Below are 21342 nucleotides of genomic sequence, written 5' to 3'. Positions count from 1 at the left end.
GCCAATATGCCCTCCCCTACCTATTTTGAAGACCGTTTCCCTGTTTGTTGCCACACATAGACCCCTCACTTCCGCCATATCTCCTTCCAAGCGCACCAACAGGTGATCTTCCATGATGGAACTCTCGTCGTCTTCATCATCAGGTTTGATTTCTTTACGACCTTCTTCTTACTGGTTTCTTCTTTTCCGTGTGAGCTTTAAGTAATCGGGCGTTGGTCTTGCTGAACTTCAAGCAATCAACCCTTGAGTTAGTTAATGTAATTAGTGGTAGTCTGCTCTTAATGCGTGATTCTACAAGATCGTACAAACGAGAAAGTGATCATTTTGGGTCATTTTTCGATTAATTCGTTGAAGATTAGCTGAACATTTGATTATTTCAGCTTCAGACTGCAGAATGACATCCATACACACCCGAAATGAAACATGATAATTGATTCCTTTTGAAGAAACACCAAGTATGTTATGCGCTTCGAAAATCGCCAACTTCTCAAATAAACTGACAACATTTAGGCACTTCTCGCAAATGGGGTTTTTCAAAAATTCAAAAAGGTCACTCAAAGATGGTAATCAAACCAAAGCTTCGACGAACCAGAAGAACTCTGGTAAAATTCTATCTCCTTTTTGCTATAAAATCTTCACATTTTCTAGTTTTTCTTTGATAAATTGCTTATGAGTTTCTTTAATTGGGTGAAACTAATTTAGGTTTTGAACTGGAGAACAGCATCTATGCAATTCTGACAATTAGCAGATGGGAGTCTCTAAATCAAATGAACTATAAACGGGTTTCCCTGAGGCCAGTTCATGGAAACCTAGCTTTGAAATTTCTCAATTGGGTAATCAAACAACCTGCTTTTCAACAACTCAAGAATCTCACGTATGTTTACTGTATAACTGTTCATATACTAGTCAAAGCAAGAATGTATGCCTCTGCTAAATCAATTTTGACACAATTATCTGACATGGGTATCGATTCAAACTCCATTTTTGCTGCTTTGATGGACACTTACCCTCTTTGCAACTCAAATCCTGCTGTTTTTGACCTTTTGATTCGAGTTTACTTGCAAGAATCTTTGGTCAAGGACGCATTGGTAATTTTTCATTTGATGGGGCTTCGGGGGTTTACCCCATCTGTTTTTACTTGCAACAAGATTTTAGGTTCAATGAGGAAGGACAACGAGGCATCTTGGTTATTTTTCAAGGAAATGCTTTCAAAAAATGTATGCCCAAATGTTGCAACTTTTAATATACTCTTGAATATTCTTTGTTTCAATGGGAAAATCAAGAAAGCCGAACATCTTGTTTTGAAAATGGAAGAGAGTGGTTATGTTCCAAATTTAGTTACCTACAATACTTTGCTTAATTGGTATTTCAAAAAGGGAAGATACAAGGCAACTTTGGAGTTGATTGATCACATGAGTAATAAAGGTCTTGAAGCGGATGTATGCACATATAACATGCTTATAGATAACTTATGTCAAAACAATAGGAGTGCAAAAGGGTATTTATTGTTAAAAAAGATGAGAAAAAAGATGGTTTCCCCAAATGAAGTCACTTATAATACTCTCATAAAGGGGTTTATCAAAGAATCAAAAACCAAGGTTGCAGTTCATGTTTTCAATGAGATGATGAACTTTAGGGTTTCCCCAAATGTTATAACTTATAATACTTTGATTGATGGGTATTGTAAGGAGGGTAGTTTCAAAGAAGCTATAGAATGTATATACAAAATGGAAGCAAGGGGATTAAAGCCTAATGAATTTAGTTATGGTGTTGTTTTGGATGGATACTGCAAACTTGGAGATTTAGATTCCGCTCAAAGTCTTATAGAATCCATGAAAGTCAACGGAATTCTTGTTGACCATGTGTCATATACAATGTTAATCAACGGGTTTAGCAGAAGTAAGATGTTTAAACAAGGTGTGGAAGTTCTTGATCGATTGATCCAAAATGGTGTTGATCTTGATGTTGTTATGTATTCGTCACTTATAAATGGATTTTGTAGAGAGGGGAAGTTCAAAAATGGAAAAGAGATAATGTGTAAAATGTATAAATCCGGTGTGACACCAAACAAAGTGATGTATTCAACATTGGTTTATAATTTTTGCATCCATGGAAAAGTAAATGAAGCAATGCGAATTTATGGTATAATGAATCGAAGTGGACATGATCCAGATCTTTTCATGTGTAACAAATTAATTGCTTCGTTTTGTAAAAGTAAAAGAATGGAAGAGGGAGTGGAGTTTATGAAGCACATGGGTAGAATCGGTATTTCCCCAAACACCTCAACTTATAACTTCATCATAAACGGCTATGTAAGCATAGGAAATGGATCAAAAGCATTGACCTTTTTTGAAGAAATGGTCAATATCGGTCAACACCCGAGTTCTTATACATACGGAAGCCTACTAAGAGCACTTTGTTATGGTGAAAATCTTGAAGAGGCATGGAAATTCTTGAACAAAATCCGGAACATTCCGGATGCTTTAGATGTTGTTTCTTACAATATGTTATTGGGGGAGATTTGTAGATCTGGAAATTTACAAGCTGCTGTCTTTTTGTTGAAAGAAATGGTTCGTAACAATGTTATTCCCGATAGTCATTCGTATACATGTCTACTTGCTAGTTTGTGTAAGAAGGGTAAAATGGTCATTTCCATTCTTCTTTCAGAAAAATGGATTCAAAAAGGAGCTCTTTTACCAAACAAGGTAACTTACACATGCTTAATTGATGGTCTTTTTAAAGCGGGCCATCCAAAAACCGCATCTTTTTACCATGAAAAGATGGTGGCAGATGGTTTTTTTGCTGACACGATTTTACTCAATGTACTTATGGATGGTTATTCAAGAATGGGAAACATGTCTATGGTTTATGGTTTTTTTTCCACAATGAGAGATGAAAATTTGTCGCCTAATTTGGCTACATATAACATTCTCTTACATGGGTATGCAAAACAAGAAGATATATCAAGGTGCTTTGAAGTATACACTACCCTTTTGAGAAAAGGGTTTTTTCCCGATAAAAGAACATGTCACGCCCTAATTTATGGAATTTGTAACGTGGGTATGCTTGATTTTGCTTCCAAAATGTTGAAAAATATGATCTTGAAAGGTATGATTGTCGATAAGGTCACATTTGATATGTTGATCTCTAAATGTAGTGAGAAGAAGAAGATGGTGAAAGCTTTCGAGTTCTTGGATATAATGTATTTTTTAAAAGTTATCCCGGATCAAGAAACCTTTGATATTATTCTTAAAGGAATCAAAGAAACATATGGATGTCACCCCACTCATGTTTTTATCAAAGAGATGTTGGAGAAAGGTTTTGTTCCTAGTGAAAAGCAAGTTGTTCGGTTGATTACGGATATGTGTCGTGTGGGAGATGTGAAAGGGGCGTTTTTGGTAAAAAATGAAATGCAAAAAAGTGTTGTATCACGGAGTGTGGTTGAGAGTGCTATGGTTCGTGGGCTTGTGAAAAAAGGAAGAGTTGAAGAAGCCCTTTTGGTCTTTGATTGTATGCTTAAATCAAAACTTGTTCCAACAACCGCTACTTTTACTACTTTGATGCATTCTTTGTGCAAGAAACAAGAGTTTAAAGAGGCGTTGAAGTTGAAAAACATTATGGAATTTAATCGTGTAAGATTTGATGCGGTTACTTATAATGTTTTAATAACGGGATTTTGTAATTGTGGTGATTTGGTTGAAGGGTTGAAGTTATATAAGGAGATGAAGAAAAGAGGTATTTGTCCCATGGTGAATACGTTTTGTGTAATTGTCGAGTCTTTTTGCAATAAAGATGATTTCACGGATGGTGAAATGATTTTGATGGATTTATGTGAAAGGGGTTTGTTATGTGAAGATGAAATCACTCAAGATATGGTTAAAAGTTTTAATGTTTCTTTGATAAAGTTGAAGATTTTGAAGCACAAAAAGTACAAAACCAGTTGAAGATGATGTTGTATTATATATGGCTCAGAATTCTGAAGCTTTTGGTTAGTAATTTATATCTACTCGTAGAATAGCAATGTGCTTTTAGTTTTGCATGTTGAATATAATTTCTGTTTTGTTTTAAAACTTTGTATATACTAAATTTGTGTTTTCATATAGTATTTAAAAAATTCATATTCAAGACACTAATATTTACTAAATCTAAAAAAGAAAAGTTGGTGGGGTAAGGACAAATCGGTCATTATAGGTGTGAATTAATTTTAAAAAATTATAAGTGTTAATCACACCCAAATTGACCTATGCATCATCATACCTGCAACATAATCATTAAACACAAACATATCACAATTATGGCAATATAAATAAAGTTTACATGTATGGTCCTTCATCTTATATATTATTTTCAGTTCTGATCCTTTTTATTTTTTAATATAAATAATAATCTACCTATATGTTTTTCGGTTGTCTATACATATAATAACAATAAAATAGTTAATATAACAAAGTATAATTAATTTATATTAATCATCAAACATCTCAATTGCATATGAATAAAGTTTACATTTATGGTCCTTCATCTTATATATTATTTTCAGTTCTGATCCTTTTTATTTTTTAATATAAATAATAATCTACCTATATGTTTTTTGGTTGTCTATACATATAATAACAATAAAATAGTTAATATAACAAAGTATAATTAATTTATATTAATCATCAAACATCTCAATTGCATATGAATAAAGTTTATATTTATGGTCCTTCATCTTATATATTATTTTCAGTTCTGATCCTTTTTATTTTTTAATATAAATAATAATCTACCTATATGTTTTTTGGTTGTCTATACATATAATAACAATAAAATAGTTAATATAACAAAGTATAATTAATTTATATTAATCATCAAACATCTCAATTGATTGCATATGAAAATTATTATGCGGTGCATTTGGTGGAATGTATGCATTCAGTCTAACATTATATATGATTTGCCATTCCGTTCCAAATAAAAAAAATACATGATTTGCCATCAAGCCGTTCTGATCTATAGATACGTTAAAGTAACAAAACTGTAGGGATTAGATATTCTCCTTGTAAGTCAACCTTCACATACTGAGCACTATGAACGGGGACGATAACAACATATCTATGATGTGGGATGTCTTGCGGACCATGACAAAGCAGAAAGTATGTTGACAAACCTAGTTTGTCTAAAAAATGTACAATTACACCATATTTGTTAGCTATTAGAAAACCAACATCCTTCATAATCAACCAATATGGAGTTAACACAAAACCCGGTCCAAAGAAATTCAATGAGCGACTTAAGTTGTTGAAATCATTCTCAAAAATCATTTTGTACATTTTGAAGTGCGCTAATAACTCATATATATCTTACCACATTTGAGGCAAATTATCTTGACTATATATGAGAGAAAGGCTATTGCATGATATCCACAATTTCTATCTCCTCCCACTTCATCATTGTTTGTGACGTATTGATGAAATTCATTTGGAATTTCGTTCATAAGTGGATATGTGTTGTGTCTCTCTAGTTTCTTGTTTAAATCAAATTGATTACACTCCATATAATATAACTGGTATATGCGTATCAAAACTATATGTGCGAGGATCTTGAGTTGACGGAATATAATCTGGCGTATCTGTTTGAAAGGATCTTGAGTTGTGGAACTAGAGGTCTTATTTTTGTCGACTTTGTGCTCAATCGTGGACCGGATGCTTTAGTTTTACAAAATCTTGAATGTTTTTTGAATTGTATGTTAAATATTTGGCCTTCGACTTTACAGTCAAGTTTCCGTCAACATTTATGAATTGAATGAAGTGGTATAAGAGTACCTTTATAAAAATATAGCGCTTGTTCATGAACACATGGTAGCCCATGACTAGTACGCATTTGACATCCACAACTTTCAGGAAAGAATCCAACAAAATCGATTTGTTCAAATTCGTTGAAGATTGTATCAAGTGCATGACTTGAAACATTTCCAACTAGGTCTTTGAAATGTAACATGTCGAATCGATGTTGTTTCGATATTTAACTATGTTGGAGACTTGATTTAATAGCAGACTCTTGTGATAAAATAACATCATGAATTCTTGGTAACATTATCACCAAATCTAATTGTGATGAGCCTAGATATTGTTTTATCTTGGCATGTTGACTCTCACTCTATTGATTGTGTTATCATTGGAGTGTAGAAATTTGTCGGTTCAAACAGATACAAAATTTTCTTTATATGGTTGTTGTCTTCAAATAAATAATAGCGTCTGGAATATATAATAGCTTAGATAAACTTTTTATTAAACAAATATAACTAAATAAAATATATATATTCAATAAATACCTGGATAGTTTACTAGAATTTTTTTTCCAATTGTGAGACATTGGCAATGTATGCTTCTTTTGTTCCAGATTAACTAATCTTTTCCCTCCTTCATAGAAAGTAGGCCAACTCGCTATGGGTCTTTTGTATTTTCTTTTAATATTTGTATTGATATGTCATCTACAAAGTAATTCTTTAGCGTCCGGAAATACATTTTTGTATGTTTTAATGCAAGTCAAATCTCTATTTGTAATAACATGTGGAAACAAGCATGTGTCTTTTAAACACAGTCGATTAATTGTTCACGAGAATTGAATAACCGGTAATGGTGTTTTTATTAGAAACTACTAAACTTATTGATTAATAGCTTTACTAATTAACCTACAACTTTTAGTATTATGTAAGTTTCAAATTTTGATGTGTCACTGATGAAATAACTTCTTTCATTATCACCATCTTAAAGTGAATTGATTGTGTAAATATCGTTACCCTAATCAATACATATAAACATGAATATATGATGTACATAAACATAAATATCTTAATAGTAATAAATTAACATATCTCGTAATTTAATTCATTGAACGATTGAAAATACTTGAGCCAACTCATGTTGTTACTTGTAATAAATTATTTCCCAAAATTAGATATGATGAAAATGAAACTGGAAGGGTCTATTTATAAGAAAAACATTATATATGTTATGATTTAACATATTGAATTGTGTGTCGGTATTATTGAATTGTGTGTCTGATAAAAAAAATGTCTTTGAATTTATTATTGAATTGTGTGTTTGATAAGAAATGTTCTTGAATTGTATGTTCGAATATACATATCATTATTATAAGAAAAATATTACATATGTTATGATTAAATGCATCAATATCATTGAATTGTATGTCGGATAAAAAGTCCTTGAATTATGTATCCGGCCGTACATATTATTATTATATATTCAAATATTATTATTATATATTCAAATTATATTTATAGTCCTCTTATTTATAATTTTTTATTTATTTTCATTCTTTTTATTTTTTATATATTTTTATCTTTTTGTTTACTTTTGTAACATTTTTCATTTCATTGTTTTATGTTTAAAATTATAAAACAATGTAACGTGTAATAAAATAGAAAAGCTAATAAAAAATCTTAAATATTATTTTGTAGTTACAATTACAATAAACTAATACAATAATCTCATATCATTAAAATAATTTAAAAACAATATAAATGGTCAAAGTAGTCATGTAAAATAGGGTTATCATACAATTTTTGGTTGCGAATAAAATTCCCTTTTGACAAAACTGCACAAATGGTCCATGTGGTTAGCTCAAAATTGCCACTTTGGTCCAAAAAAATTTGGACTAGCACCACAGGTCCAAACTTTTTATTTTATTGCGATTTTGGTCCAGTTTCCTTTGAATTTTTTTATAATGACGATTTTACCCTCTGTATTTTATATTTTCAATTTTTATTTTACTTTAACACTTTTTTAATTTAAGAAAAAAAACAAATAGAAACCAGGCCCCACCCTCCTTTTCTCTTTCTCTCTCATCTCTCGTCTCACTCTCTCTCTCATCTCTCATCTCTCTCTCTCTCTGAACACCACCGTCGAAAAAATTGAACGTCGTCACCACCACCGGAAAAGATGAACGCCGCTACCACCACCGGAAAAGATGGATGGCACCACCAAGAAGCATCGATTTCCGTCGAAGACAAATGAACTCTTAATTTTCTGGTTATCTGTAAACACTCCCCCCGCTTCAGATCTAGATCGTCATCGTTGTCTTCGGTTTTCAGAAAACGATCTAGAATGTTTTTGTCGATCTGGAACGTCGCTGCCACCATTCATCTTCTCCGATCGTCATCAGATCTGTTCGAGAAAGAGATTGGCTGTTCTTCAGTGGATGAATGTACTTTTCAAGCTTCGTATTCAACCTCCAAATTCATCATGTTCTACTACTGGTGACCTGAAAACCCCTAATGAGAAATTGGTCTATGAGGAAGTACAGATTCGACAAAAAACCGAGATTAAGGGTGTTGTACATTTGGGAATTGATGACGAAGACGGTTTTGTTTGAGTAAAACATGGTGGAAATCGGAGGTAAAGGAAGGTGGGTTTTTTTCATTTCACTTCTAAAATTCATTTTTCTTAGTTGGAGAATGGTAGTGATTCCCGACAGTGACCCTAGGGTTTGATGTGGTTCCGGCGACCTCGAGCTTCACGATGGCTAGGGTACCTTCTTCAGATCAAATTTCACTTCTTCATATCAGATTCCACTTCAAGAAATATGAGTTTCGTTTATCTCCACCAAAAATTCAAAAATCATACTTCATATCAGATTCCACTTCAAGAAATATGAGTTTCGTTTATCTCCACCAAAAATTCAAAAATCATACTTTTAGTGAGAGAAAGCTTCAAAAAAATATGTGAGAAAACAAAGAAGTAGATGGAACACAGGGAAATATATGTGGGTTTTTTGTTTATTTTTTAGTTGCAGGTATATAAGGAAAGTATGTGTGATTTTTTTTTTTGAGTTCTAGGTACACAAAGGAAGAAGATGATGCAGTTGAGAGAGAGAGAGAGAGAAAAAGAAGGGTAATTTGTTTTTCATTTAAGCATAAAAATATATTTAAATCAATAAATAAAACTGAAAAATAAAAAATAAGGGCAAAATCGTCATTATAAAAAAGTTTAAAGAAATTGGATCAAACTCGCAACAAAATGAAAAGTTTGAACCTTTGGTGCTAGTCCAAACTTTTTTGGATAAAAATGGCAATTTTGAGCTAACCACAGGGACCGTTTGTGCAGTTTTGTCCTTTTGAAACGATGGAAAAACAAAAAACAAAAAAAGTTGATGCTAAGGACAAATTGGTCAGTGTACATAAAATTATACGTCTTAAGATGATATAAAATAGAATACGTTATATTTTAGGGAAATAGTTTAATAATACAACTAAAAAGAATTACAATTTTGAGACAGTTTAATGAACAGTATAAGGTATAATCACAATAAATAGGTTAAATAAGAAAAATAAAAAATGACTATACATCTTTAAGTAAAAAAAAAATAAACACGAAAAATAGGTTTAAATAAGAAAAACAAAAAATGACTATTCAGAAATGTACTCATCAAGTCATATACATAAACATAAAGAACTAACCCGCTTTCAAAATCCATGGTTTGAATTTCACAACAAAACCCTAAATATTATCCACAGTGTATACACAACATAGAAGATTACAACAAGCGGAATGGAATCCGCATATGTTAATTGCATTAGCGATTGATTGATTGATTGTTTGATTAGATAGATATGGGAATCGGAATTGGACACCCCAATCCCAATTCCTTAGCCGCCGTATTCAGATACTGAATCGGCATTCCAGTCGCAATTCGACTGTGAGCTTCCCATGTTAAACACTTTCCAACATCCGCCTCCCAGTCAACCACATCCACCCTCACATACTTGTACGCAGGACCACCTCCACCACCACCACCGCCGCCGCTTGGGTTGATGAAGCCGGCATGCAAAATGGCTCTAAGAACTGAGGTGCTAAGGGCACGCACATGAGCACTCGGGTGAGAAAGGCACCGAACGGTAGCCGGCAACCGACACTGTTACAATAAATTAAATTCATTATTTAATGAATGTCTGTCTATAAAAGAAGTCCAAGGCTTTGGTTTCAAAGTACCCAACTATCAATAAATATTCATGTAATAGAAATCGAGATTATTAAAATCTGATTTTTACCTTGAGAAGATTCGAGAGTCCATCTGCAACTGCCATTCCAGATTCTCCCCATTCCAGCACTGGTTGAACTGCTCTAGCAGTTGCTTCCAAAAGCTAAAACAACAACCAAAATTTCACAGATTCAATTCATTATTAAATATTAAAATATATATACAAATCAATGAAAGAGTATGTGAAATGAAGTTAAATTTGAAAATATATGATACCTCGAGTTGTGGTAGAGTACATGCTTCTCCATCAACAAGCATGCCATCTGTAGCACGAAGGAGGAGATCTAAAGCACTTGCCATAATTACCAATGACTCAGGGGTATTGTGATTTCTCATTAGCTCCACAATTAGCTTAACAATCCTCTGGTTCACTCTCCACATTTCTTCACCAACATCATCATCTTTAGCAATCCATGGCTGCAATTCTCTCTCAGCCTAACAACCAAAACAACAAATTAGATTCAATATATATATATATATATTTTTTAATATTGTAATAAGAAGAAATGTTGGGATAATTTTTTTGACATATCCATACCTGAAGGACAACCGCAGTTGCAGCCTTTGTTGGTGATGCTGACACCACATTGCATAGTGCATCCACCACCTGTCTCCATCCTTGTTGAGCAGAAGTGCTTTCTGCAGTAACTTGCGTTTCAGGTGAAGCAATCAGCTTCTGCCAAAGCAACGACACAACAGAGAAACAGAGCTCCTGTTTCTCAGTCAACACCGAAGTCAAAAGTATCCTCGCACTACAATTAAACCCAATATGCCTATCCTTCGTAAGAAAATTAGCCAACTCCGAAGCATTGAAAGGAAAACTCGTTATCTCCTCCTTCTCCGAATCCTCACTCGAAACCTCCTCACATGCCCTTACAGATCTCCATGATTCCCCTTTTTCAGATCCTTTATTCTGTCTTTTACCATTTAAGTTCACAAGAGCATCCTTCAGCAAATGAGCTTCCCGTGGTTCCGCTTTGTTCACAATCGATGCAACAGCTTTACTATGAACATCGATTAGGTTATAAAGGGAAGATGCTGTTGAGTGAATCGGTTTATCCCATTTGCATCGCATCAGAACTGATAAAGCACGCATACACGCTTTCGATTGTCGGAAAAGTTCAGAGATATGAGCAGCGACCATAGCAGCTGCGACGATTTCGTTCGAACTGTAACTCCATGAAGTCCCGACGGAAGAAGGTTTCAACGAAAATAGCGCTTCCAGAATCGCTAGTAATCGACGCGTATGAGAAACTGCAGATTTGATGCTACTTTGAAACTCATTGAAAGATTCTATGTCCTTCGCTTTCGTGTTTGTGTTTGGAATATGCTTTGAATGCTTTCCGACTCTCGAAATCAATGGAAATATCTGTAGCTCACACGCAAGCGCACAAACTGCTGCCAAAACGTAAGAATCAAAAGCGGATACTGGTCCGGGTCCGGATCCGGATCCTTGTTTGTTTCTCAATTTTTCGCTTCTAGTCACTGAACTATCTTTATCTTCATCTCTTCCTCTTCGTGCTTCGTGACTGACGCAAACAGTTAACACAACAAAAAGCAATCGAGAAGCGAGTTCAACGGTGGCGATGGAGTCGAGAAACAGAGAGTGAACCATGGTACGAAGCTCCGCCACCGCGATGTTATTTGACGCGGATCCGAAAACGTTTTTTGATTTTTTGATTTGTTCGAATGGGAATGTTCGTTGAAGGATTGTTTCAACAGTAGCGACGAAGATCTTCATGAGACAAGCTTCGGATGGGGATCCACGAGGGAGATATTCCAGGACTTTAAGAAGAGGGATGTAGAGGTTCCATGAAAGGATCGGAGGTTGTAAAGGTGCAGCGACGATGATTTCAGGGAGGTCGATTATGGAAGAACTTAATGGGATTAAGCCGTATGCAGCTTCCCAAATGGTGCAGATTCTCCATTCCACTTCTGGTCCATGTGCACAGAGCATTGAAGCAATCCCTTGCGCTGTTGCTTCTATTGTTGCTTCAGTTGTTGGCATTTCTCTCTGCTTTTTAGGGTTTGAATTGTAGCCATTGAGATGTTCATCTTGAAGTTCAACTCCTTCAGTTTGTGTAAGAGGAGGAAAAAGCAAAGCAGGTTGAGAAAGTATCCGAAAAAGTAAAGCAGCTGCAGCATCTGCAGCAATACCAGCTCTCATCGACATTGCAGTTCCAATTGCTCGTAAGAAATGCAAATGCATCCAGTTTCTTGGAAGCTTCAAAACAATAGAAAAAAATTCAAAAATATGTTCATATACAATTTCGGTTAAATATGTGTAGAATTTTCAACTTACCCTCATCCCAGATGCATAATCTTCAGCAGCTCTAAGGAGCTCAACAAGCTGAACAGCAGCATCAAGAGCATCTGGAGCCCATGATGGAGGCGCTTCTAGAAGTCCAAGAAGAAGCCTTTGGGTAGCACTTGGACTAGCAATTGCATAATACCTATGGAACAACCTTGCATATGGTTCTAAAGCTGGAAGACCTGCAACAAGATGTTCATCCATGGAAGTTGTTGGAGGTGGGAGTAAAAGAGCAGGAACAGCAGCTGCAGTTAGAGTAGCAGTTTCATAACGAGCTACTTCTTCATCACAAACACTCAATATCACACCAGCACCATTAGCAACTGCCCACCTTGGTGTTGATGGAATCAGCTGTGGATGCTTTCCAGATCCCCTAGAAGAAGCCATCACTGTATACATATTACAAAAAAAAAAAAAAAAAGTTCAACAAAACTCTTATTTTCTTTCTTCAAGTTTTCAAATTATTCAAACAAAAGATAACATGTCCACTTACCCACAGAAGGTGGTTTCAGTTCCCCTCCTGCATATTTCCCCATGACACCACCACACCTAAAAAATTAAACGAAAGTTTTTGATGAATATATATGAACAGTATAAGGGTATTTTTGTAATTTTGTAAATGGAACAACTCCTTAGTCCTTACCAGCGAAAGTAGTCACTTCTGATACCTAAAGGAGCAGCAAGCAAGATATCAGTAATCCATGGAGATAATGGCCTCAGTGGTTTCACTTCATTTTGTGCAGATGATGAAGAAGTTTCACCATTAACAGAATTACTTGTTGAAGCTTGACTCCCACTGCTGCTTCTATCTGTTACATTATGCTGATGTTCAGCCTTAAAAATCGGTCTGTTGTAATGCGTTAAAATTCTTAATATCTCCCCACATGCCAAAGCCCATTGTTCAGAATACTCATTCTGTGTTTCAAAATTCAAAAACATGAGTTAAAAAGTAACTATAAATAGTAAGAAAGGTAATTAAATTCTTACATCATTGGTGGGGCAGACTAGTGAAATGAAGGAAGCAAATGGGGGAGTGTTTCTATCATACTCCATTGTTCCATCGATGATACATGAAATTATTGGAAGAATGACATTATGCCCATGTTCTGGATGATGAAGGACAAATGTTGCTGGAAATTTTTAGATTCGTTAGATCATATATATCAACATGAAATGTCAAAGTGATGTAAATGATGAAATATGAATAACAATACCTAAGACATCATCAAACAGGCGTTTTTCCTGTGAGGGGTAGCGGTGGCGAACCAGCTGAAAGTATATATCAAGGTCAGAATTGTAATTATACATTAGCAAACAGGTTGATTGGTAAAAGGTGCAAAAGAAATACCTCAGCTATATCTTCAGGAAATTGCTCTGATGTAAATTGACCAAAGTAGTCAACATATGCAGTAATTTGTGCCTGGTTATGAAACACAATGAAATATAAAATCACTGTCTAAATACAATAACACTTTTTTCTAAAAACTTTATAACTTCAAATTGCAAAAAAAAAAAAAAAAAAAAAAAAAGACACTCATTATACCTTACGCTGTTGCGTGTCTAGAGGGGGAGGCCAAAACAGTGATGAGAATCGTAGACCATCGGTCCACCTGGCAGATGTGGTAGCCATCTATGAAAAGACTAGATCACCCTTTGCTTTCTACTAATATTAGCACAGGGGGATATGGTGAAACTGCAAGCTTTGGTTTTTCAATCTGCTAACAATCATCAAGAATGAGAAGATTGTAATCAAGCATTTTATAAAAAGTTGACTTACATGAAACAAATTGGTAAACCAAAAGAACAATGAACGTTTTTTTTTTCATCCAAATCCATAAAGCTAACACCTCCCCTAAAATAAATGACATGATTCAAGTCCAATGAATAGCCATAGCCACAATAAAAGAGAAGGAAAACCTAAATCTACATGTAGTTGAAAGTTGAAACACAAACACCCCATCTTATTAGAAAGATCTAAGAATTGGGAAAAAAAAAAATCAAGTACTATGCTTGTATATCTAACTCAAACAATATTAACAAAAAAAAAATCACTACATTTTGCTGAATCCAAAAAAAAAAAAAATTGGGAGAAAAGGATAGTAAATCAATACTAGATTAAAAAAATAATAACAATAAAAATAAAAATCGAACAACTATTCAGAACTCCTCTATATTTGTCAAATTATCAACCACTGTTTTCACTTTCCTAATCGCGAAATGCAAACAAGTTAAGTACCTTCATCAAATCTGAACTTATATACAAATTCAAAAAAGTTACAAAGATATATACTCGTACAAATATGTATGTATTATGTATTTATGTATATACCTGATAGATGGAGATCTCCGGAGAATTAAAGATTCCCCGTAGATCTTCCGCCGTTGTTGTTCAGAGAATCGGAGCCGCCTTCAAGATTTAGGAAGTTGATTTGAAGGTTCTAGTAGAACGAGAAGAGAGATTATAAGGGATCGAAAATGGGAGAATTTTAGGTGGAGAGAGAAAGAGAGAGAGAGAGAGGGGTTAGTTTTTTAGAGCGAGAATGGTCGTTTTAGAGAGAGGAGATCTTTAGCTGTAATATGTGTGGACTTAAAAATCTAAGGTTTGCTTACGTGGCTATGATATTTTCCTATCGCCCTATACGCTGCCTTGATGTCATGATATCATGATATGTATAGACATACATGCATGCTTATGTACATGATGCTGTGAATTAAATATCAATAATACCCTTGAGGTTTTGGTGCTTGTTCATTTGTTACTTTCTCTTTTTCTACATTTGACCCACCCAAGTTTATGTAAAGCGCGTCGTGTACAAAAACTTTATGTTTTGTTCTCAACTTTCCAAATAGCAATAGCTTGTATTTTAATTTGATTTAGGTCCAACCAATTATTTAAAATAGGCATAATGACTTAGGAAGGTAACAACGTTTCTCGTTTGTCCATATTAGGTCCCTAACGTATTTTTTGTGTGTATTACACCATTAAGGTTGTTATAACCGTTTAGAAATCATCTCTTTTACTAGTTTCTTCCTGTTAAAATGACTATTTGTAAACGATTAGAATAACCTTAATGATGTAATACGCACAAAAAATACGTAGGGACCTAAAATGGACAAACAGGAAACGTTATTACCCTCCTAAGATTTTTAGTATTTATTATTTTGAATATATATTTTTAAGATTTTTAGTATTTATTTTTATATGTGTATTTCATATAAAGTTGTTGAAATTAAAAAGAATAAAAAATAGAAATGTTTGGATTGGATTGGATTGGATTTTGTAACCACGTCATCATGAACACCATGAACACTGACTCAACAATCGGGCGTTCCATATGAACCGTCAGTCTAGAATCCACCCAATCCACCACATCACGGATAGATGAAAACACCAGTAAGGTCCAAATGAAGTCAATGTCCAACCCGACTCTAAACCTGATCAGCAACCGAAAACTGCAGCAACAAATGCTTCACACTTTCTTGAGAATTATGACACACAGGACACAATAAGGAATCTATCATCACCCCCTTTCCACCCATTTAGCTCTTACTGGAATGCGATCCAAAAGCACACACCATAAAAAATGTTAATTTTAATAGGGACAAAACAGTTCCACCTAGTAGGCATACTACCCATAGGAAGCGTCATATCATTAACCAAATTTCGTGCTGATTTAACAGTAAAGATACCCGTCGATTCAAGCTCCCAAGACCACTTATCCGACATTTCCCCTATGCGAATAGGATTTAATATCTCCACAAGATAATCAAATTGGGTCGATTCAGCCCCTCCTCTAATCCCCCGACACCAATGAAAATTCCATCCCCTCGAATCCCATTATTCACTTACTCGAGCATCTTGATTAAAGGCCAAAGCAAAGAGCCTCCCGAACCGCTCCCTAAGAGGAATATCCAAGCGCCAAACATCCTTCTAGAACCTTGTTTGAGTCCCATCCCCCACCACTCTATACATGGAATTAGAAGGAATACAACTATTCTCATGGAGATGATTAATGGATCCTACAATCTTTTGCCAAACACTCCCTCCAGTTCTTATTCTGGAATCGTCCGAAAAACCACCATCTTCCCCATGACAAAATTTGACAATTTTAACCCAAAGAGCTCCCTTGTCATTAAGAAACCGCCACTTCCATTTATAAAGAAGGCCGATGTTAAAAGCATCCAAACTACCAACCCCAAGACCTACAAGTTTCTTATTTAAAAAGTAAAAATTTACTATAGGGGTTTATAGTTTCATACGGGGATAATGACTTAGGAGGGTAATAATGTTTCCTGTTTGTCCATATTAAGTCCCTAACGTATTTTTTGTGTGTATTATACCATTAAGGTTGTTATAACCGTTTAGAAATAATCCCTTTTACCGGTTTCTTCTTGTTAAAAGGACTATTTGTAAACGATTATAATAACCTTAATGGTGTAATACGCACAAAAAATACGTTAGGGACCTAAAATGGACAAACAGAAAACGTTATTACCCTCCTAAGTCATTATCCCTTTAAAATATAATAGAAGAATTCCACTGCAACTTTATCGCATATTTTGTACTCATTATACCCCGCAGTATAGTTTGTTTCTCTAAGAGATAATGACTTAAAAGGACAATATATTTTTTGATTAGTTGTAAGACCCATGTATTACATGGATTAATTTTAAAAAAAAGTTAGATATAAAAGTCAAAATATTTGAAAACTTTAAATTTATAAGAAAAATAATGAGTTATTAAAATTGAAATGTTTTTTATATTTTAAATTTAAATAAATAATTTAAATAAATAAAAAATAAATTAATGAGCTTTAATTTGATAATTTTGAAATTAGAAGGTAAGTCCATTGATGAAATTGATATACATTTATTAATACATTTATTGTAATTATTATATTAAAATATTATGTGGAATTTTATAAAATAAGAAACTTATAAAATGACATGTGAAAAAAAAAATTAATTCAAAATAACCAAAAAATGACATTTGGCAAATTAAATGAGAATGTGACATCTGGCAAAAGTAAGAACTAGGCGTAAGACCCATGTATTACATGGATTAATTTAAAAAAATTAAATATAAAGGTCTAAATATTTAAGAACTTTGAATTTATAAGAAAATAAGAAAAATAATGAATTATTAAAATTGATTTTTTTATCTTTTAAATTTAAATAAATAAACAAAATAAACTAATGAGTTTTAATTTAGGATTTTTGAAATAAGAAGGTAAGTCCATTAGTGAAATTGATATTCATTTATTACTACATTTATTGTAATTATTACATTAAAGTATTATGTGGAATTTATTAAAATAAAAAAACCCCATAAAATGATATGTGGAAAAGAAATTAATTCAAAATAACCACAAAATGACATTTGTCAAATTGAATGAGAGTGTGACATTTGGCAAAACAAATCTTTATTTATTAGAGTAGACTATATAAGCCTTTGAAGTTAATGAATAACCCAAAAATATTGCTTCTTCTACTTTAGTGTCAAACTTGTTGCGATGTTCTTTTGAAATGTATAAGAAACACTTAGAGCCAAAAAATGGAAAATTTTGACGTTAGTCTTCCGATTATTCAAAATTTCATAAGGAGTAATTAGAAAATGCGTGTTAATGTATGAACAATTTGGAGTGAAACAAGCAGCGACAATAGCATCTGCCCAAAAATACAATGGTAAGTTTGCAAATGATAACATCGTTCTTGCAGTTTCGCACAAAGATCAGTTTCTTCTTTCTACAACTCCATTTTGTTGGGGCATGTATGGTGAGGAAAAATTATGAACAATGCCTTTGTTTGATAAAAACTCTTCAAAAACTTGATTCTTGAATTCCAAACTATTATCACTTCTTATTTTCCGAACAGATTTTCGTAATTGAAGTTCAACTTCCTTGATAAAATCAAACAATTTTCGAGTCACTTTAGATTTCTATTTAAGAAAAAATACCCACGTAAATCGAGAAAAATCATCAATAATAACCAAAATGTATTTGTTACCGCCAATGCTTTCAACTGAAGATGGACCACAAAGATCAATATGCATTAATTAAAGTGGCACGATTATTTTGGTATTCATTATTGAATAATGACTCTTTCGGCTTTATTTACCCAACTCACAAGCAGCACATAAATGATCTTTTTCATACTTCAGAAGTGGAAGACCTCGAATAAGATCACCAATAACAAGCTTGTTGATATCTTTGAAGTTAAGATGTGAAAGCCTTCTGTGTCACAACCAACTATCATCCAAAGAAGCTTTTGCAGGCAGATAGATAGATGGTTTGCCTTGAATCGGTTTTAAATTGAGCGGATACATTTATCCTTTTCTCTTTGATTTTAGAAGAACGCTATTAGTTTCTTTTTGTATGATTTTTGAACCTTCCTCATCAAAAGATACTTTGAGACCTGTACCTACAACCAATTGAGAAACACTTATTAAATTGTGTTGCAAGCCTTCAACATAAGCTACCTTCCGAATTGTGAATTCTCCATTTGAAATCATGTCATATCCTTTGATTTCATCCGTTGCATTATTTTTGTATTTCACTTTTCCTCCATCTATTAAATTCCGATACTCTCTCAATTATGACTTCCTTCCGGTCATGTAACGAGAACAACCACTATCAATATATCATTCTGAATCAAACTGCTCGTCACACATAACCTACAAAAATTAAACAGATTTAGGAACCCAAACCATCTTGGGCCTATGTGAGATTTTCGATTTCGAAAAGTAAACAGGAAAAACCTTAGTTTTGGCAATCCAATATAATCTCTTAATCAAAGAATTATTCATCTCTTTTTCAACTTTGTAAGTTTTCATTCTCTTATCAGAAAGATTTATTTCAACAAAAAAAGATTGTCTTTGAATAACTCTTTGAATTGTGGAGCCATCTTTCTTGAAAAACCCTTTTCTTTCTTTTTGATTTTTGCTTCAAACTTTTTAAGAGTTTCATTTTGGTCAGAAACATTCTTACTTGAAATTTTGATATCTTTTAATATTTTCTCACTCTTTGAATAAAATTAATCGGTGAAAAGTTTGATTTTGACTTTCGGAAATGAGATGAATCAATCTTTTGATTAAAGGATTTTGATGAATTAGCAAAATTCAGATTTGACTTTTGAGAATAAAAATCAACTTTCTTATTATTATTCTAATTTTCCTTATTCTTCCAAAATTGTTTCATTTTAATCAAATTCTTTTTATATCTAGCATTCATTTCTTTCTTCTTTGTAATTATTTATTCAATTGACTTCTGAACATTGATTTTTGGTTTCTCTTTTCTTTTCAACTTCTCATCTTTTTCCATTGAAATGTCACTTGAAATCTCTTTTGTATCACTTGGTCCAGCCTCATCATAGTTATAATTCACACGATTCAAAGGTTTTGAAACATATTTTCCTTTTGCTTTCCAGGATGTGTTTTCCGAAAGACCTTTTGTTTCATGAGCATTATCAATTGGTTTGGACCAAAAGCAATCAACACATCCTTTTTCATTATCAAGATTTACCATTAACGTTAATTCTGATATATCACTTTTGTCTAGTCCAATTGTCACAAAAACCTGATTTGGAGTTTATAAGAAGTAATTTCCCACAATACGTATGATTTTATTAATCAATCTATTTATACAAGTACAAGATACAGATATACATGACAACTAGCAACAATGAACGAAATTCAAAATAAATACATACCTTGAACATTATATGTTAAGTTATCGACTAATACCCCCCGTCAAGCTAATCGGTGGTAGACCAACTCTTAGCTTGGTGCGAAATTTCTCAAAAAGAGGCATGGGTAAACTTTTGGTAAATATATCGGCTAGCTGTATATAAGTGGGAATGTGCTTGGTAGGAATGGCAACGGGGCGGGTTCGGGGCGGGGCATGGTTTCCCAAACCCGAACCCGATTTCTACACATGTACCCGAACCCGACCCGATACCCGACGGGTTTCTTATCGGGGCGCCCCGTTGGGGCTGAAACTTTCCCCGAACCCGACCCTAAACCCGAAACCCGATAATTACCCGAAAACCCGACCCTAAACCCGAAATATGGCAGAAAAAAAAAGAAGGAAAAACTATAAATACATAATGATAAATTAAGACGCTGCATAGGCTTAAAATACCAAATAAGTTCTTAAATCATTTAACCAAATAGAAATTACTAATAGTTTAATATTGTAACATCAACCAACCAACCAAAACACCCAAGTACACAACATGAAAAACTAATTGATCACAATAATATTTGTCCCATCTTGTTGCCCTTTTCGAACCAACAACTTCATCTCCATCTTCATCAAAAACTGTATCATTAATATTTGTCCCATCTTGTTGATCCATAGAATCAGTATTTTGTTGATTAGAACCCGAACCTCCCACATCTTGACTACTTGAAGTTGGAGCATGATTTTGACTGGTTGAATTCATATTTCCTGAAAAATAACCAATGTAATATCATATTCAACAATTCTAAATAGATTCTAAACGTGTGTTTGTATGTGAATGTTGGTAATTCACTTCTCGTAGGTATTACCTGGTAATGTTTGATAACAAATCAAGTGTTATTAATTTGAGCTTGAAATTCAATTGAATTTTTGAAAACCAACATGCAATTTGCCTATCAGGACATTATTCTTAACCACACAAATGCAAAAAAACAGTTTTGTATTGATTTTAAATAGGTGCTAATTGCTTAAACAATACATTGAAGACAAGATCAAATATATTCCTAACTAAACATATAAATATAAATTATTTAAGATATAATCAAAATTAATTGTTTCTTCTGTCAAATGATTGTTCAAAATGTTATTTGGTAGAATCATAAACATGTATAAGCTCAAATTACCACAAAATTAGATTGTAAATGATTGTTCACAAATTCTAAATGTTCAAAATGTTATTCACAGATTCTAAATAAGAAATCGATTTCAAGAATCCAAATTACCACGAAATTAGATTAACAGTACAGGGAA

The 21342-nt window shown here is 33.4% G+C and overlaps 2 protein-coding genes across 3 annotated transcripts; one reads left to right on the top strand and one right to left on the bottom strand.

Moving 5' to 3' along the window:
* The first annotated feature begins 21 nt into the window (after positions 1-21).
* Positions 22-4114, top strand: LOC145120908 (PPR superfamily protein). 2 transcript variants are annotated; one of them, XM_079056699.1, is made up of 3 exons: positions 22-143; positions 387-602; positions 703-4114. In XM_079056699.1, exons 2-3 carry the CDS (start codon positions 458-460, stop codon positions 3942-3944), a joined length of 3387 nt encoding a protein of 1128 aa, XP_078912825.1. In that variant the 5' UTR covers positions 22-143; positions 387-457; the 3' UTR covers positions 3945-4114. The 2 variants fall into 2 exon arrangements, with proteins under 2 accessions (XP_078912825.1, XP_078912824.1); XM_079056698.1 differs by having other exon boundaries at positions 381-602.
* Positions 4115-9367: 5253 nt separating this feature from the next.
* On the bottom strand, positions 9368-14905 carry LOC145120101 (protein GIGANTEA-like). The gene is made up of 12 exons (XM_079055890.1): positions 14682-14905; positions 13896-14067; positions 13701-13772; positions 13567-13621; positions 13340-13482; positions 12996-13267; positions 12846-12901; positions 12344-12741; positions 10580-12265; positions 10258-10476; positions 10052-10144; positions 9368-9915 (listed from the first exon to the last, which is right to left on the bottom strand). Exons 2-12 carry the CDS (start codon positions 13980-13982, stop codon positions 9604-9606), a joined length of 3393 nt encoding a protein of 1130 aa, XP_078912016.1. The 5' UTR covers positions 13983-14067; positions 14682-14905; the 3' UTR covers positions 9368-9603.
* Positions 14906-21342: the final 6437 nt, after the last annotated feature.

This window comes from Lactuca virosa, chromosome 6, assembly GCF_052849685.1.
Source record: "Lactuca virosa cultivar CGN04683 chromosome 6, Lactuca_virosa_CGN04683_v6, whole genome shotgun sequence".
NCBI classification, from domain to species: Eukaryota; Viridiplantae; Streptophyta; class Magnoliopsida; order Asterales; family Asteraceae; genus Lactuca; species Lactuca virosa.
The sequence above is the reverse complement of the archived record's forward strand: the minus strand, read 5'-3'. Positions and strand labels throughout refer to the sequence as shown.